At 39.5% G+C, this 18809-nt stretch overlaps 1 protein-coding gene across 1 annotated transcript in view; it reads right to left on the bottom strand.

The window, feature by feature from the left end:
- Positions 1-18809, bottom strand: part of CNTRL (centriolin) — a 57902-nt gene that overhangs the window by 33248 nt on the left and 5845 nt on the right. Inside the window, 11 exon segments of the mRNA XM_060251887.1 lie at positions 1666-1808; positions 2227-2361; positions 2641-2817; positions 3406-3626; positions 4416-4569; positions 13115-13309; positions 13800-13909; positions 14105-14324; positions 15416-15535; positions 18163-18356; positions 18581-18767. Coding sequence (XP_060107870.1) covers positions 1666-1808; positions 2227-2361; positions 2641-2817; positions 3406-3626; positions 4416-4569; positions 13115-13309; positions 13800-13909; positions 14105-14324; positions 15416-15535; positions 18163-18356; positions 18581-18767 — 1856 coding nt within the window.

Raw genomic sequence — 18809 nt, forward strand, 5'->3', positions numbered from 1 at the left:
GGCTGTATGCAATGGATCATTTGGTATGTTTGGGATGGTAGCTGGTGGCATGCAGGTATGTTTGTCGGTCAGTAGGATTCTGGTATAAGGTGGTGTCAATGCGTCCATTGTTTATTTTTACAGTGGTGTCCAGAAAATGTATTTCTTGCATAGACTGGTTCATTGTCAGGTTGATGGTAGGGTGAAAGTTATTGAAAGCCTGGTGGAATGTGTCACAGCCACACTGTTTTACCATGTGAGCACAGTCAGTTTGCCCTCTTAATCAACAAACTGCATGTATTTCAGCCCACTATACCTGATCCCCTCATCTGATGAAGTGTGCTTAGAGAGCACACGAAAGCTGACGTTCTGACTAAAACTTGGTTGGTCTTAAAGGTTCACTTGACTCTTGCTTTGTTCAACTGCTTCAGACCAACACGGCTGCCCACTTGGATCTAGCTTTATACCAAGTCAACCCAGAACTGCTTACTTTGCCTGGTAATGTTGCAGAGTTCAATACACAGTAGCCTGGTAGTCGATATAAGATACTGTGCCAATTCCTGTACCGATCTCTCCAGAAATTACACATAACATACACGGTACATTTTAAGAAAGCACCACCCCAAGGGTCAGCTACATAACACAATGCCACACTTTGTACCCATTTTTGTCCCATACTTTTTCTTTTGCATTATTACTTTCCAGTCACTAATGAATTGTGCAACCAACAACGTCCACAAAACTGCTTCTGGAAGCAGCCTGAGATCTATCTCAAGATCACCTCTAAATAATTAAATTATTGTTATGACCTTGAGAGAGAAGGCTAGACAATGAAGAGGATCTTATTAATAAATGAGCATCTGAAATCACCTTTCAATATTTTGCGAAATCAGAAAATTCATCTGTTAAGGAAATTTAAACACAGAAATCTACCCTCATTGCTGCATAACCTGAGAGTTGTCCCACCAATATATATTTGGCAGCTGCTCCACAGGAAAACACCACTTGCCCTCTGCATTAAGAATAACAAAGCCACTGCTTGCCTGACAGAGACATTTCATATACTAGCTTCCGGTAAGGGGAACATGGAAACCAACTAGTAAATGCTATCACCTTATGACAGTGCTTGAGAAGGAGGAAAATAAAAAGTAACATAGACTCACTTTTAGGGCAAACAAGGGCAATGAATTTATACAGTACTTTACCCCAAGTTCCCAAAGACTTCACATGCATTATCGCTAGATTGACTTTCTGAGAATTCAGAGCCCTTTGCATGTATTCTCTGAATAACCTTCAGTACAACCCTGTTTGACCAGTATTATTATTGTGATACTGCTGATGAGGCAAGATGTGAACCAAGGTACTCATTGCTTGCTGTTATCTGATTGGCCCAGGCTAGCCTGATCTTGGATGTTAAGCAGGGTAGGTCCTGGTTAGCACTTGGATCGGAGACCACCAAGGAAGACAGAGACAGGGAATGGCAAACACCTCTGTTTGTCTCTTGCCCTGAAAACCTTACAGGGTTGCTATAAGTCAGCTGCAACTTGACGTCACTTTTCACATACATACATTCTTGGCTTCTAAGTTTACATTAGCCACTACACCATGATCTCAGTAAGAACAGAAATGCTACTTTGGGGTGAAGTTGGTGCATTGGCCAAGCCCCTTCAAAAGGATTTTGCTTACCTGATTTCTGCTCCAGTTTGCAGCTTTCTTTTCAGTTCACCCACACGAGCAGAGACTTCTTCAGGATGAATTAAGTTGTTAACAGCATGATTCAGTTGATTTTGACTATCTTTAACTTGTTGTTTCAAACTATTATTGTCTTTCTGCAATGAACAGGTTTGAGAGCTGTTTCCAGTGTCACATATTTCCAAATAAATACACTTTTTTTCATTCTTCCCATGTTTGTATAAACCCATATTCAAATTTGGTACCAAAACAACATGGCTATTTTACTGCGCCCTCTCCAAAATAGATTTCTGGTGGAGCTACAAGTACAGTTGCTACAGGGAACTGTCAAGACAAGAAAGATCATTTCCTTTGATAATTCTGGCTGAACCCATTCAGATGTGGCCTCCATTAATTTTTAATACTTAGATCTGTACAAGAGTAAACAGGCAGCATGGAAGCATGACTGACCTTCACTTGAAGGAAATGGCTGGAGCTCTTTAGAGAGAGTTATATCAAAGTGCCACACATGCTAATTCAGAAACAAACAAAAAAAGGGGGGGGGGAATACTCCACCTGCAGCTGTTTCAGCTGGGACAGCAGCTTGTTATTTTCCTGTTCTTTCTCTTCCAACAATTGAGCTTTGGCATGGGCATTTTCCAAAGCTTGTCTTTCTTTGCTAAGTTCATCTTGGAGAGCAGAGAGTTCCAGCTTCCCCCCAAAAAGAAAAATATTCAATTTTTAAAAAAATGACAAGAGTAGTACTCAGTTGCGAATATATACACAAACTCCACAGAAACCAATTTGGAAGACTGCCAGCTTTCAAGCAACACTGTGCTTATATTCTTTTATGGACGAGCCTGTACCACATCTTGTGATCCATTAAGATGAATTCATCCCATTACGCAAGTTTTGAAATTTACTAGAGTCTGGAAAAAATCTAAAGGTATAAGGAAAGGAGACTTCTTTCTCCATCGTTTTTTTACATACCTGACTAAGCTGTTTTAGTCTCTCCAGTTCTTTCTTGTGTTGACTGGCTTCAGCATCCCGGGCCTTCAGCTCTGCCTCCAGTTCAGCCTCATAAGCACTCAGTTCACCTTGGGCTTCCTGCAGGGATTCATTTTGTTCTCGTTGCTCATGGAATGCATGTTCAAGTTCCGCAATCTCCTGAAATCAGACATGCATTTTGTTGTTGCAAGTTCAAATGTCTTCTGGACCCTCCATTTGACAGGCAGTAGCCTGTGACTAGTGGACAGTGCTTGTGGTCCAAAGATCTGGCAATTAGCCTCTTCTTTCCTACTTGATAGTCAGCTGTGATAGCAGTAAGTATTAACACCATCATCAATCCAACATGAATGCAGTCTAGATTTATAAGACCACAATACCAATCCAGTGTTTGCAGCCAATGTAATGCAAAGCAGCAACAACAAAGGCAGGTAGCAAGTAGTTAGCAAAAGCAGTAAATAGCTGCTTTCCCTCCACAATGGGATTTAGAGGCATGTCTGCTGGTTAAAATGGGGGGAATATGGTTACAGAGAAAAACAGAACAGGCAAGGCAAAATGGTAAGCTTTCCTGCTCACTACTTCCCCTTACAAATGCACTTGCCCTTGCCTCACTTGTCAGCAGCAAACTCAAGACTGAGTTTGGGCTGCCATCCAAAGACAAAGTTATACAGACAATGGTCGTTAATTGCATGGCCCTATCCAAAGTTTGATTCTTTGGCATTTGGAAATACAGCTGTTTTTAAATCTTACTTTTCTTAGGTTTTCTGCATCCATGGCAACTATTTGCAGCTGGCTTTTCTCACCCTCCAGCTCCTCCAGTCTTTGCAGCAATGCTTCTTTATCTTTCCGTAATGATCTGCATTCATCACTGGTCTGTCTGGCTTGACCCTTGACACTCTCCAGATATTCCTGCAGCCCAATGATAATTCCTTCCAGGTCTCTCTTCAGTGCATCATTTGCTGCAATTTGGCCTGCAAACAACAAAAGAGGATGAATGGGGGAGAGGGGGAGAGAATATTTAAACTATTAAGTTGGATAGGAGGACAAGAAGAACAACAGAGCTGTTTCATTACTTGAAGCAGAAATAACACCACTGAAGTGATCTTAAAACACTTCTATCTGGGGGAAAGAAGCCATTGAAGTCAATATTGCGCTTTACTGATTGTTGAAGCTGATTTTATTATGATTTTATTGTGATTTTAATTCAAATTCCTGTACTCTGCTCTGAGCCCCCCAAAAGGGGGAAGGGGCAGAATAGAAATAAACTAATAATAATAATAATATTTGACAAAGTATTTTTTGCATTAATAGGCAACATTTATATTATGATTTTGTGCATGACGCAAATTATGTACTGTAAAATCCGAATGAAGCATCTAGTTTTCGGCTGTCAGCAACACAGCATCATAGGGGGAAAATATTTCAACTAATTCAGTAATGCAGGGGTGGCCAACGGTAGCTCTTCAGATTTTTTTTTTTTTGCCTACAACTCCCATCAGCCCCAGCCAGCATGGCCAATGGCTGGGGCTGATGGGAGTTGTAGGCAAAAAAATCTGGAGAGCTACCGTTGGCCACCCCTGCAATAATGGATAGCTAAGAATTGGATTACTCAAGCTTCATATCAGAATGGGAATTTGAACTAGATTTGCCCAGCTATAGTCACAAGCCATACTGATGAATGTTACAATTATTTCAATTGTGGCACCACCCAAAGTCACTGAACTAGATGCTAAGAAAACTATTTTAAGAGATCTCTTTACCATCTGTGAGCTGTTGCTCCAGGTCCCTGATTTCCTCAGTTTCTTTTGCAATCCGAGACAGCATGTCATCCAAGCGGCCTTCGAGCTGTTTGTAATGCTTGTTCATCATGTCAAGTTGCTGTTCTCTACTTACTTTCTGAGCCTTCATATGAGCCTGTAAGTTGCAGTTAAACCATCATGTTTTTAAATAACTCAGCGTACAATCCTAAAAACGACCTGAGGAGGATTCTGAGTAGACTTCCATAGGACTGGCATTTTTACAAAATGAAACGTGCATTTCTTTATATTACAGTTCCTGCAACATTCCTGCCAGGAGTGTGAATTCAGATATACCCAAACTGAAGTTCTACCCACTGGGTCTGCTCAGGAACACTCAAAATGACACAAAACTCCATCTCAATTCCAGGAACAACGAAATTTTTATCTCTCAAAATTCTGGGAATGTTGCAGGGAAGTACAGAGTGGAAGGGAAAGAGAGGAAACCAACCAGGAAACAGCTGATAGTCCCTTGAGAAGAGAGATGCTAACAGGTCAACTTAACCTCCACTCATAGCCCTTTAACTATGACTGACTTCATCGCAGATTTAGCATGCTAGCATTGTCTTTGTTGGAGGCTTTTCCTGGCTGCATACATTGGGGTAGCAGAGCCTGCCTGACCAGCCAGAAAACAGCAGGTGGAATCCTGAGAGGGTTGGTTGTTGCAGTGACCATTCCCCACCACCACCACCACCACCAAAGGCTAATTTTTTTTAAAAAAAATGGGTAACTGAATAGTGCTGTATCAATTTAACAGTACAGGGATATGTGTACCAGGTTCTCTGAATTGACAGCTTTCATTTAAAAAAAAAAAGTCAAGTCTTTAGCACCTTCTATTTCAAAGATATGCCTTTTCTTTTATATCTCTGCAATGGAAGGGGCTAGACATGCTTAAAAAAATGAAATCTGGGGATTCAGACAACCTGGTACACATACTGCTATACTATTCTTTTGATACAACACTATTCAATTACCTATTTTGGGGGAGGCGAAACCAATAAAAAGCCCCCACCAGTGGGGGAGGAGCCTGCCACTGTAACAGCCAAGCCTCACAGGAGTGCAGGAGCCCCCCTCCCCCAGCTTGCCTACTGTTTTCTGGATATGGGGCAGGCTCTGATGCCGATGGCATGGGAAAGCCTCTAATGGGTACAATACTGGCATAGTAAGTCTAGGGCTGGATTCCTGTCTTTTCGTCCTCACTCCTGCTGCCTTGGGAGCGGGGGGGGAGGCGGGGTGTTGACAAAACGTGGTCCCAAATTTTCTGGACCCAAACAAATATCTGGGGGGGAAACAACCCTGCACTGGTAAGAACATAAGAGAAGTTGTGCTGGATCAGGCCAATGGTCCATCCAGTTCAACACTCTGTGTCATACAGTGGCCAAAACCCAGGTGTCATCAGGACATCCACCAGCAGGGCCAGAACTCCAGAAGCTCTCCCACTGTGGCTCCCCATGCACCAAGAATACAGAGCATCACTGCCCAAGACAGAGTGTTCCATCTACACCTTGTGGCTAATAGCCACGGATGGACCTTCTGCTCCAGATGTTTATCCAATCCCCTCTTGAAGCTGTCTGTACTTGTAGCTGCCACCACTTGAATTCCATATATTAATTACCTTTTGGGTGAGGAAGTGTCCTTCCTGAAATATGATGATAACAAAAACAGTGCCCTACCCCAAATTCAAATCTGACACTATTACAAACATTTTTAAAGTGAGCATCCCTAATTTCTGCTACAGGTCCTTCACAGTCTTCCTGATCGTAATCAATTATAAATGGACAGCTGTTTCAACCAAGCTAGCTGTGGCCTTCAGGTTTCTTCAAATTCTATGAAACTGATACATATAGTAGTCCTTAGAAGAACCGTTGCCGAAAGCTGCAAACGGTTCTTATATTTGCCAAATATTTTACAAATGGCACATAGTCATAAACATCCTTTTTATGTTTTTTTCACTGCTCTTTCTCGCCTGACAATAGTATTTTCAACCTCTACAGGTCAGTTGGCTTCACATACTAAAAACATTTTAATACTGGATTTGCAGCCTACTGTTTAACCACAAGCCTCCAACTGTAAATGTTAAAATGTTAACATTTAAACAAATTAAAAGCAACAAAATCACCACAATTCAGATAAGTTAGGGTTGTAACTTGCGCTTCAAGCTCTTTCTTTGCATTTCTCTGGTGCAAGGTTCTATGCTTAGCAGATCTAACCCATTATATATCTTTGTACAAGGGACACATATGAGCTTCCTGTCAGGTAAGTAGCTTCATGGTAGCAGGAGAGTCCTATACATATAACATTCCTTGTTCCTTCAAAATTCAAACAAAAAGAAAAAACGCACTTCCTCACAGCCTTATCACAAGCTTTCCAACTTCCTGTACTTGGACAAAGGCGATAACGTTACAAGATAATATAATGCTGCTGCTGAAAATAGCATTGCCTTGTCAAATTCTCCCCCTCCCTCCCCTTAAAATGAAGTAAAACTTATTTCAACTTCTGTCGTTATTACTCTGTGTGCTTCCTTGCCAGCTGTCCCCAGCAATGTAGAACGACGGTAGCGATGCCAGGAGATAGGGCCAATTATATTCCATATTAGAAAAGGGCAGAACTCAACACCAGAAGTGTCATTCTCTGCAACATCCCCTTGTTCGTCATAACATATAAGTTCCAGGCTAGGCTCTGGGACAAGACTAACATCATAAGAGAGAAAATATTCATCTAAAACTAGTTCTAGACTAAAATATAACTTCATCAGACTGACAGTTTAAGAATTTAATTTTCGCACAAAACCAGTATTGTCCATTCTTTCCCTGCAAACCTTACCCTAAGAGCAGATGATTCCAAATTGTAATATCCAGTGTTAACTAAATATAGATGGCTGCAGCGTTTCCTAATAAGTAGGGTATTTAAGCTGGCAGCATAGCTGAATCAAACCAACACAGTTCCAAATGGCATGTTATCAGTGTTCAAACTCGAACCTGAAAGTATCCTCCTAACTTTCAGACCCATGCAGTTGGACTCGTTTTCCAATGGCAGAATGGAACTTTCCTGCCTTCCCCTCCCACTGTAGCCTATTGATCTCCACGAAATGCCGCTCCTATGGGATAGAAGACCCTGAGGAATGACACGAGGGTGGATCTGCTGTCAGAAGGGAGATTTATTTATTTATTTATTTGGGATTTATATCCCGCCCTTCCCACAAGTGGCTCAGGGCGGCTTCCAGTGATAGATCCAACAAAATTACAGTACTTAAACATATAAAGGGATCAACATTTAAAACAGATAAAAACAGATAAAACCATGGTTATCAATAAATATTAATAAATATTAATAAATAATAATAATAAATATTAATAAAGATTAATAAAGATTTGGTGCAAACTGCCAACTTAGTCTGGATACAACCCATGAGATAAAATCCTGTAGGGTGGACTACCTCCAGACAGTGTGTCAGACACCCACTATTTGCCTGTTTATGTACCCAGATTAACACAGCACTCATTAATAAAACAAGGTGCAAGATAAACCCATATAAAAGATAGCAGCAGTACAGACAGCGGGGTGTTCAACAGCCCTTACTGAAGATCTTTTAATAATTGCAATACTTTAAAACATGGGTAAGAGTTCTAGAGGAAAGAATAAGAATCAAAAAAGAAAAATATCCAAACAAAAAAACTGTCTTACTACAAAACTCTCTTGCTTATCACTAATTAAGGCAACACTTCAGCAAAATTATGATCACATCTAAGGAGCTGGAGTAAAACTTTCAAAGTATTCACAGTAATGCAAAACACTAGTTCTATGTGAAGGAAGCCTGCAGCTCAACAGTGCTTTCTCCACTGCAGCTGTTGAGGTCGCAGAGGGTCTTTTGAGGGGGGAGGGAAAGACACTTACAGGTTTTTCTTTGTCTTTTCTTCTTTTCAGATCACGTGCTGAAAGTCCTATTCCTAATTTGGCATTCATTGTAAAAGAAAAGCAGCACTACAAGTTGCTTAACCAGCTCATAGTTCCCCACCCTAATCTGCTGTCTTGTCGTGAACATCAGCTTCTCTCTTTGACAAGCTGTGCTTTGGTTCGGATGTGGTTTGAAACGAGTGAAATGGGAGAGGCTGCGAGAGTTTCTTTGTGACGCTCGCACAGTGGTAACATGCTCTCCAATCCCTACTTGTCTCAGCTAGCTGGACTCTGTCTGTTTGCTTTAAATCACAACACAGGAAGCAGTACAGGCAGCCAATAGACTCCAGGACTGCTAACAGACAGCCCTGCTCTCTGAGAGGCTGGGCTTGGTCTCTGGAGAAAGCCGTTTCCCCTCATATGAGCAAGCCTCCCTGCAACGTATGGAACACTGTTATTGGAGGGCTGGGTTCCTGGACTGCTGACTTGACAGTTCTCTTTAGACTGAAACTCCTGGGGCTCAAAAAAACAAAAAGCAGCTCTGGCATAAGGATACTTAAAGCACAACCACATAATTGAAAAGCAATAAGAGTTATACGAACCTTTATTTTTTGCTATCTATCTACTGATCGATCAATTTATACTGGAGCTTGCTACAATCTGTTTTGAAATTACAAAACTTTAATTAAGCTATAGTAATGTAACTGTATATTTAAGCTTCTTGAAGTGGAAGCAAGTATGATGGAACTTAAGCGCACACAGATAACAACCTCAGACGCAGTAAACTGTCTTCATCCTGTACAAGAGTTTCCCCCTGATTAAGAAATGTGTGCAATTTAGATACAGTTCTGTCAACACTTGTTGGCCCACTGCTCTTTGGGATCAATGTAGCAACCATTGCCCATATTTTTTTTTAAATGTGAAAGTGAATATTTAGACTGTAACCTTTGAATTCTGTTAATTTTGTGAGTAATGTTGTATATGTGTGTTTGATAACTGATACATTCTGGTTGAGCTTAAAACCTTTGGTCATAGACGCTAATAAAGGAAATGGAAAAAATGTGAAAGGCTCCTTTTATACAGAGGTCTACAGGGGATTAAGAAATAGGTGTGTCCTCATTGTTTTACATGGAATGTCAGTGTTCTGCCACTTAGGGTGTGTTTGCAACAATAGGCTCCTTGCTGGGAGAAACCAAGATGAGCCATCCCACCTCCTCTCTCTCTTCTATTAAACATTCTGTTAACTTTCACTATATACACTGTTAGCAGACATTACAAGCAGCAGAAAAATTACTTGCTAATGCTGCATGGACAATGAAGAAAGATGACAAAAAGACAGTTGGTTCACCAAATGTGGTGTTGGAGGAGCATTTTACAAATATCACTGGCATCCAAAAAGACAAATAAGTGGGTTCTAGATCGAATCAAACCAGAATTTCTAAAACAATTAAACTGAAGCTACTGTACTTTCATCACATTTTGAGAAGACAAGAGTCACTGTAAAAAACAATGATGCTGAGAAAAGTTGAAAGTAGCATGGAAAAGAGGAAGATCTTACATGAGATGGACTGACTCAACAAGGAAGCCGTGGCTGTCAGTCTGCAAGACCTGAGTAAGGCTGTTACTGACAGAACATTTAGAGGACATTGATTCATAAGGTTGAAAGTGACTTGATGACACTTTAACAGACCCACAATGTTGTATGGAAATCTGAGGTGCTTATTTTTTATTTAATTAGCTGACAGATAAGGTGGCAGGCTTCTGTCTAAACCAATGTCCTTTCTCTGCAGCAAAACGGCTCCTGAAGAAGTAAAACAGACATTGCATGGAATGTCACAAAGAAGAGGAACACGCTTTCCCCCAGTGAAAATTTGCAAATGAAACACTAACAAATAGCTGTATTTGGGATGTGGTTTAAACTACACCTGCTGTTTTGGGACAGCATGCTTAGTGCAAATACACCTGCCTAGAATATACATTAACTTAGATAACAATCTTTATTTAAAGAGAGGGGAAGGGGTAATATTGAACTCAGTGGAGTGGGAGAGTGATGAAGCACATGTCCTGTACAAACCAGGTTTTGTGTTTAGACCCTGGAGACTCCAGTTAACAGAGGTGCAATCAAAAGTAACACAAATAGGAGGAAAGCTGCCTGAGTCCAGTCGCAGTGGGCCAGATGGATCAATAGCAGACTTCAGAAAGGGTAACTTCATGTGCTCCCACTTCTACATAAACATAAGATAAAGGCGGGGGTACACTTGCAACTCACACGAATGTCTGAAGAAGACTGAAAAGTCATGTGAGGATAATACGATCTTCTGACTGCAATAACACCCAAACAACAAAGAAATCTGAAGTGACTGTTGTAATTTAGAGTAATGTCCATATAAGAACACAGAAGATGGGACTTTACAGAGTATATCTGCTGGCAATGAGGAAAGAGAGCTGCAGGCAATAGGACCCAGAGAGCATTCAGGGAAGCTAGGGTAATACTGTGTCTGTTTGGCGATAATCAGTCCCACAGGGCCTGTAAAACTGTCCTTTTTCAAATGGCCTACAAGATGGAATCCTGAAGTGACACCTAGCCATCTGATATATACTGTGTTGTACTATAGCACCTTTAACTGTTGTGGTTTTAATTAATTTATTTGAATGTATTTTATTGTATAATGTATTTATCGTAATCATGGCACATGCCATGTCTGTGAGCCACCCTGAGCCTGCCTCGGCGGGGAGGGCGGGATATAAATAAAAATTATTATTATTATTATTATTAAACTATTGCATTCACTTTTTCTTTGGTGCATCCCTCAAATGATAGAACATATGACAACATTCTTTAGATGTATTTGTCAGAATTTTTGCTTAGTTTTCTTTGAATCGTAGGTCCTTATGCTATATTGCAAAGGGCTTTTAAAAGCCTCTTGAGCTTCAAAAGTAAATTGGCATGAACTCAAACAGCACCTTGTGCATGTGTAATCAATTGTGTGGGGTTTTTAAAAAATGTACTCACATGATGTTTGTTATATAATAATAATAATAATTATGTGCTCTCAAGCAGTGCATTTAAAGAATAATGTGAGAAAATGGCTCTAAGATGACTTAAAATGCTATTTTTTTAAAAAAAAATGGCATACAGGATTGCATTAAATTGTATATTTCTTAGTCCACTGTTTGCTGCCTTAGAATCCCTCAAAATGGTTTTATACAGGAGTTCTTTCATAAAGCGTGTAAACAAAGGTTAAACAGTAAATTTCATATAAAATTCATGCTTCAGGCTTTAAGACTAGATTAAAGACATCGTCAGACTGTTTCTTCCAGACTGCAGTCCTGGAACATTTTCATCAATATACATTATGTCTTCTCATAAGCAAAGTATGTTCTATTACAAATATCTCCACACCGATCTACAGGATCAGCTATTTATAAAAGGCGACACTTCTCATAAAAAGTATGCAGCTGAACAATAATGACGATGGATAGTGGCACACTTTTGAAACATTCACAGTTTCATAGGTGCCATAATGCTAAACCATTATTTTAACCGAGATAGTATAATAATGCACATTTATACTCCACTTTTTTCCTCAGTGGGGACCCAAAGCAGATTATACTCTTCTGTTTTAACCTCTGAATAACCCCCTGTGGTAGATTAGGCTGAGCAAGAGAGACTACAAATTACCAAGTTCAAGGGGACATGAGACAAGGCTGATGTTGCTCAGAGGGCATGGTCCCAGTCTAGTCACAGGCCAAAGCCCAGATGTACCATGAGTATTTCTCTATCTCTCTCCTTGATGGCACACCTTCCTCTATTTGATTAAGATGTGTCTTCTGCCTTATGCTCTTTCCACACTCCAAACACTTCTATGGTGGTTTCAGGCCAGGCAACAGTTGCTAACCAAATTTCTCTTAATCAGGGTTTGAAAATATACTTTAAACTCTGGCTAGAAGAGGAAGCATTAAACCTGACAACTGGCAGCATTATGACTGCATCAGGTCATATAGGTGTTCATATACACTTGTATTTCTGCAAGAGAGGTTAAAAGGTACTTCTAACATGAGCAAACATCATTTCATTATGCAGGAAATAAACTGGCAAACTCAAATCCACATCTCTGGGAATGTGCAGTTTTTCAGTTCCCATGTAACAATATGCTAACAGAACGTCTGCCATTATCTCTCTCTATATATATACAGTACTTTGTGCTGCACAAACCTGCTTCCTACATGTAAGGAAAGCAGTGTGTAGAGGGGGCCCCAAGGAAGCCCTAACACTTTCCTGATGTGCTGCAGCCATGACAGGCAAGCTGTAATGCATGTTAATCTGAGGCTCTTCTGTGCCTTATGCTGATGCACCTAACAAAGCCAATTCCTTCCCCAGTCTCCTGATGCACAGATTATTGTATTAGTTCTGGGAGGGACAGAGCTGGCTGGCTGGCTGGCTGAGTATAACTAAACTCTGATTGGTCAGTGCAGAAGTAGTTCTCTTCAGCTTGACTCAAACAATGTCTATGCATCCATATGCCCTGACCTGGATGGCCCAGGCTAGCTCAGTCTCACTGGATCTCAGAAGCTAAGCATGGTCAGCCCTGGTTAGTATTTACCTGGTAGACCACCAAGGAAATCCAGGGCCATTATGAAAAGGAAGGTAATGGCAAACCACCTCTTTTTGTCTCTTGTCTTGAAAGCCATATGGGGTTGCCATTAGTTGGCTGTGACTTGATGACACTTTCCACCACGATGCATCTGGGGGGGGGGGCTAAACTTACATGTCTGGGGTCTTTAGGATCCAAAGAATCTATAACTCTCTGCAAGTCTTCTAACTCCTTCTCTTTTGTGGCTGTTTCTTGCCTCTGCTTTTCCATCTGTTTCTCTAGTTCCATAGCTTCTTCTCGCAGCTGATTTAGGAGTAATATCTTGTTGCTCAGCTGATCTCGGAGACCCTCCTTTTCCACTTCTGACATCTGGATGCAAAAAACACACTTAACTATAGCTGAGATACACACAACATTCAAAGCTTTCAAAACACGTGTTGTGCTTCGAATTGGATTTTAGTCAATTGCAAAGAAGACTAAATCAGTTTAGATTCCGGTATATGCATTAAGCCCTATGTATCACAAGAAGTTGACACAACAGCAATCTATAGAGTCTGTTCCAACAAAACACAAACTGCATCCTGCACTTAGTTTATCAGCTATAACTTCTTTATATTGAACAATGGTATTATCTATGAAAACACAAGATGAAAATCAAAACCCTATTTTTCTACAGAATGGTATACATACCTCATCTTGACAATATTTTAACCCAAAGCACTTAATCCATATTTAATGCTAATCAAAATCCTTAAGATTTGAAAATTATGCACAGAAAAATAAGCACACAACAGCATGTCTGTGTCCTTTCAACTATTTTGCTTTATTTTCAGATTGCTGTTGGTATATTGATACATACCTTTTTCTGAGCCACAACATTTTGGACTTGGTTAAGTTCCTCCGTTGCTTTTAAAACATGTTGCTCTGCACTGGCGATTTCATCTTGCAGTTCAGTCAGTCTTTCTTCGGCTGAGAAAAGGAAAAGTGTTTTGGACACAAAAATATACCTAGGTACTGACGTCAGAAATGAAGTTTTTTTGAAACAGAAAGTAGTGATCATAACCACAGGAATATACAGGAAGCCACTCCAAGGTTTGTTTACACCCTTTGTTAAAGCACACACTTGAATAAGCTTCCCAGAAAAGAAATAACAAACTCGGTTACCTGCCTGAATCTTCCTCTGTTTTTCCTCTAATTCTACATCAAGTGATTGATGATTAAGCGTCAATTGATTGATTTTTTGTTGCTCCTCCTGTTCCACTCTTCCCACTTGTATTTTCTGGGCCTTATTGGGGATGTAACCTTCCACGGCATACATATTCCTTTTGTACCTCGCTTTCCCAATGTAAGGGCTTTCACTCGGCACATCATCAAGTTCAACATCCTGAAAACATAATGTGAAGCCAGTCAGATTTTAAACTGATGGCTAAATGATTTTATGAGGTCTCAATGACATAATTCAATGCATTTAAAAAGAGTTATTATTAATCTGTTAACCCCTTTCACTGCTCACATTGATTTGCTATGTCAGTTCGTACAGTTAGAGAACAATCCTATGCAGCCTAAGCCAACTGAAATTGTCTTCAACTGGTGTAACTTTGAGGTAAGCTACACAATATGTTTCTTCACTAGTTTATGCTACTTCGCCAATGTCCCTTGCAGCCACACAGCTATCCCCCCCCCCTCAAAAAAAAGGGATAGCCTAAATGGGTTCAAACTGGTGCCATGGGATGGTGAGGGAAGGGCTCCTGCCTCCCCCCCACCCCACAAGAACTATGCTAGAGGGAGGTTTTTTGCTCATTCTGTTGCTCTATGTGTAGTATCTGTGCATGTGGAGCAGCAAAACAATTTCGCTCCAGTGCAGTTGCCATGCAAGAAAACTACTGGTGGGGAGGCAGGAGCTCTTCTTTCCTCCACAGTGCCATTCCAAGCCCGCCTGGGCTCCCCCCCTCACCTTTTTTAAAGAAGCAGTTCCCCGCAGTTGCTATGTGGCTGCAAGGAACAAGACAAACTAGCACAAGCATGGGAAAGAAACATACCATGTAGTTTTCCTCTTTCAGTGCAATCCTAAATGTGTCTACTCAGAATCCTATGGAAATCTATTCAATGGAGCTTACTCACAGGAAAGTGTTCTTCAGATTACATTGTTTGTATAGGACTGTATGGTAAAGGTGCTATTTCGTTCTACACTAATAAGACTCAAATAAAACTGCTTTGAGCATTCATTTTTAAATATAAAAGATATAAATATACAAATGAACAATGCAGCTAGGGAAAGGGAACTAGGGAAATTTTCTTCTTGTATGCTTCTGACACACAGTATAATAGGCTTTGAGGAATTTTAGCTTCTCATTTCACCAGACATCTGTAAAAATAACTTTCTAAAGAAAAATGTACAAAATTATCACAAATAGCACAAGTGGAAGGAAATAAGAGAACTCTAAGAATTTACGAATATCATTTTCTAATAATTACCTCCTCTGGATAATAACCTAATGGTTCAAACTTGGCATCAATCTTATAGAAAGCCAGCTCTTGCTCCAACTCATACTGTTTCTGACAGGCTCTGGTTAATTCCACTGTCTTCTGCTTTAGCTAATGCAAAATGTCAGTAACAACATGTCAGTTTTACAAGCAAATACAAGCAGTATTTCCATGTGATAGGTCAATATGGTATATATATGAACTACGTAGCCACACAGTAGAAACATAGATTTCCTCCCAGACATGCAACAAATCCCTTAAATGCTGTTTCTGCCAGAAGCTTTCATATTTGCCCACTATGCAACAGCTTCCATTCATTCTTCTTTTACTCTCCACAGAGAAAAACAGGGTGTTGCTGCTAGATCACATTTGCTAGATTACAGCTATTTTACAGTGCAATCTTAGGCAGATTTAAACCCTTCTAAGCCCCCACACCTCAATGGATTTACAAGAGTGTAAATGTTTCTAACACATATAAAATGATGACTGTCATACATACTGCTGATAAAAATACATACACAATAAAACCCACTAATGTAATGAGTTACTCAGTTCCAAAGTGAGCAGTGACTCAAGAAAGCTCCTACCCTGCCATAAATTTTGTTAGTCCCTAAGGTGCTACTTAACTCTTGTTCTTTTCTACTGCTACAGACAGAGCAACATAGCTATCCATCTTGATCAGTTCTTAAGACCTTTATATATTGACAAATGTAGAGGCTTGGGGAAAAACCAAGGCTGTCATCTTCGCAAAATTGCCCTAACTACAGTATAGTTATATTTTTTTCAGTTTAATAAAGGATCCAACTGCATTTTTATTCTGCTTGAGTCAGATATTTTAATAGGAAATAATTGAACTACAAACTAAAATGGTGTTTTTGTCATATTTTTCAAGTCTATCTGTGCATTCCAAATGCCCAAAGACTGCTGCTGGATGAATACATAATATGCAACCTTAGTTGGAACTAACAATGGTTTTATTGTCTTAAACTTAATTAAGATTGCAAATGTGAACAGTGAAGTCACAGTTTATATAGTTAAGCTCAGCTCTTCTATGTCCTGATGTGTACTGGAAGATTCCAGGTCTGCCTATCACCTTCCAGAAAGAGGATGGGAGCAGCAGGCAAACTGTCTTAACTGTTCCAGTTAACCCAAACCAGGGTTTGCAAACACACTTTAAACTATGGTTTTACATCCTGATACATAACCAATTCTTAACCATTAAAATTTTACCATGGTTAAGCATTTTAGAGTCTCCATAAATCTATACATTTTCTAAGAATTATACTTCCAAAACATGCGGAAAACTAAGCACATTGATGAATGTAATCTGTTGGAAATGACCTCTACCCTAGGACTTTTAAGCTGCTAACAAAGAATAATGAATGGTCTCTTTTTCTGAGAGCCCTTCTTGTTGGATACCTGAAGGACAGCATGCAGCAAGGTTCCAGAAGGTAGCAGAAGAAAGAACTGAAGCAGGAAAAGAGAGACAGAAAGAGAAGGGTAGAAAAAGGAAAGGTTGGAATAAGGAAAAGAATTATATTTCTAAATCAAAGTATATACCATGCAAAAATTCTAATTCAGAAAAAAAATACATAACAGGAAAGTTTCAAGCAAACAGTTACAGAAACAAATTCTGTTTTAACTTAATTGGGTGAGTCCAAAACAAGACCATGCAAACAAATCCTAGGACTAGCAATAAACAAAATATATGCAGTCAATCTTTACACACAAGGACTACCTTTAACGTGGAATAAAGGCTCAGCAATAAGGAAACTGGGAAAACCGAGCTACTGGCTAAAGGAAAGAGGCAAGCAAAATCTGTCATCCAGATGGACAAGAGTAGACAGTGCCAAAAAATACAGGATGCCAGATATTCTGAAAATTAAGCTGTTTTGAGAGACATGCTGTTCATTCACCAGGGGTTGTCACAAGAACAGGCAGAACCCACTGAGAAGTCTTCCCATACAAGCCCTATTCAATAAGCAATGGATACTGCGCAAAAGAACTTCTCATATAGGTTGTGCCTCATAATTTCTAGTTCTCCAGAGCAACCCTCATTGCTAACCCTTCTTTAAAACTAGTTTTAATTAATCCCAGATGCATAGAATCTTAATTAAGAGTCGCAAGCCAAGTCTTAAACAATGTTGTAAGGCCACAGCACAGTAATTAAGAATTCTAAACAAATCTTAACAGGCTAGTTTGTAACTGTGGGTTGTATAGCCAGAAATGAAAATGATAGGGTTATCTTTATTAACCACAAAATTTGAACATCTGAAGTAAACCAAAGATATTTAAGGCATTTATCCAGACAACTGTGGGATATAATACAGTGGGAAATAAAATACACAGCACCTTACTTTATTATCAGTAAGCAACATTGTAACTCAATTATTTAAAGGCAACAATGTTAATCAGAATACAAAAAATGGAAAACATTTATATTTTAAAGTGAATAAATGCTCTCTCCCCTACAAATACCAACAGAGAGAGAATAATGTCATAAAAGAACTATAGCCAGATAAATTACATTTGAAGTCAACTACCAATATTTCAGTAAGAAATTGACTTGTGGAATTACAACAGTTTAAATGTAAACAAAATAATCCCCCAAACAAATTAAACACCAGTCTCCACCATATATTGCAACGCTATTTCATTGAGATTTAGTTCTACAACAAAAACATATTTTGAAATCCAATAGCTCTCTAATATTTTAGAAATACTCAAAATTGCTTTACCAGCTCATTTTTTGTCTCCAGCTCACTTTCCAAATCTTTATAGCTCTGCTTCTGTTGTATGTTTGTCTGTTTTAATGATTTGTTCATGTTATCTTGCTGCTGAAGCTGTTCAAGAAGGCTGGTCTGTTTGCTTTTAAGGCCTTCCACTTCTTTCATGGTTTTTTCCAAGTCCTTTTCTAGATTTTCTATCTCTTCTGCAAAATAAAGAAAGCCAGCAAATCACACAAACTTCCCCTGGTGTTGGCAGAGGTTAACATGTAAAATTTCTTTGTCCCTAAAGCAGTGACTTGTGCAGGGGCCATTATTGTATATTACAGCTAGAATACACCGTTTCTCTACTAAACTTAGAGAATTTGATTCATCTGACATATGTAGCACAATTCACCTAATTAATGAAATATGTGGTTATCATATTTACCTATATTAAACCTCAAAACAGCCTCATCCCTGTCACAATTTGTCACTGGCTGTCCGTCAAGTTCTTTCAATGACCTCAAATGGAAAATGGTGTAAAGACGGTAATGAGGTAGGTTTACAATGGGATTGTCAGCCAGGAACAGAGAAGTCAAGTCTTTAAGGGATTTCAATTTAGCGACCTCATGGAGCTGCAAGAAAAAAAACATACAAATCATGCTAAATTTTCTGCT

The sequence above is a fragment of the Heteronotia binoei genome, chromosome 12 (genome assembly GCF_032191835.1).
Source record: "Heteronotia binoei isolate CCM8104 ecotype False Entrance Well chromosome 12, APGP_CSIRO_Hbin_v1, whole genome shotgun sequence".
Taxonomy (NCBI): Eukaryota; Metazoa; Chordata; class Lepidosauria; order Squamata; family Gekkonidae; genus Heteronotia; species Heteronotia binoei.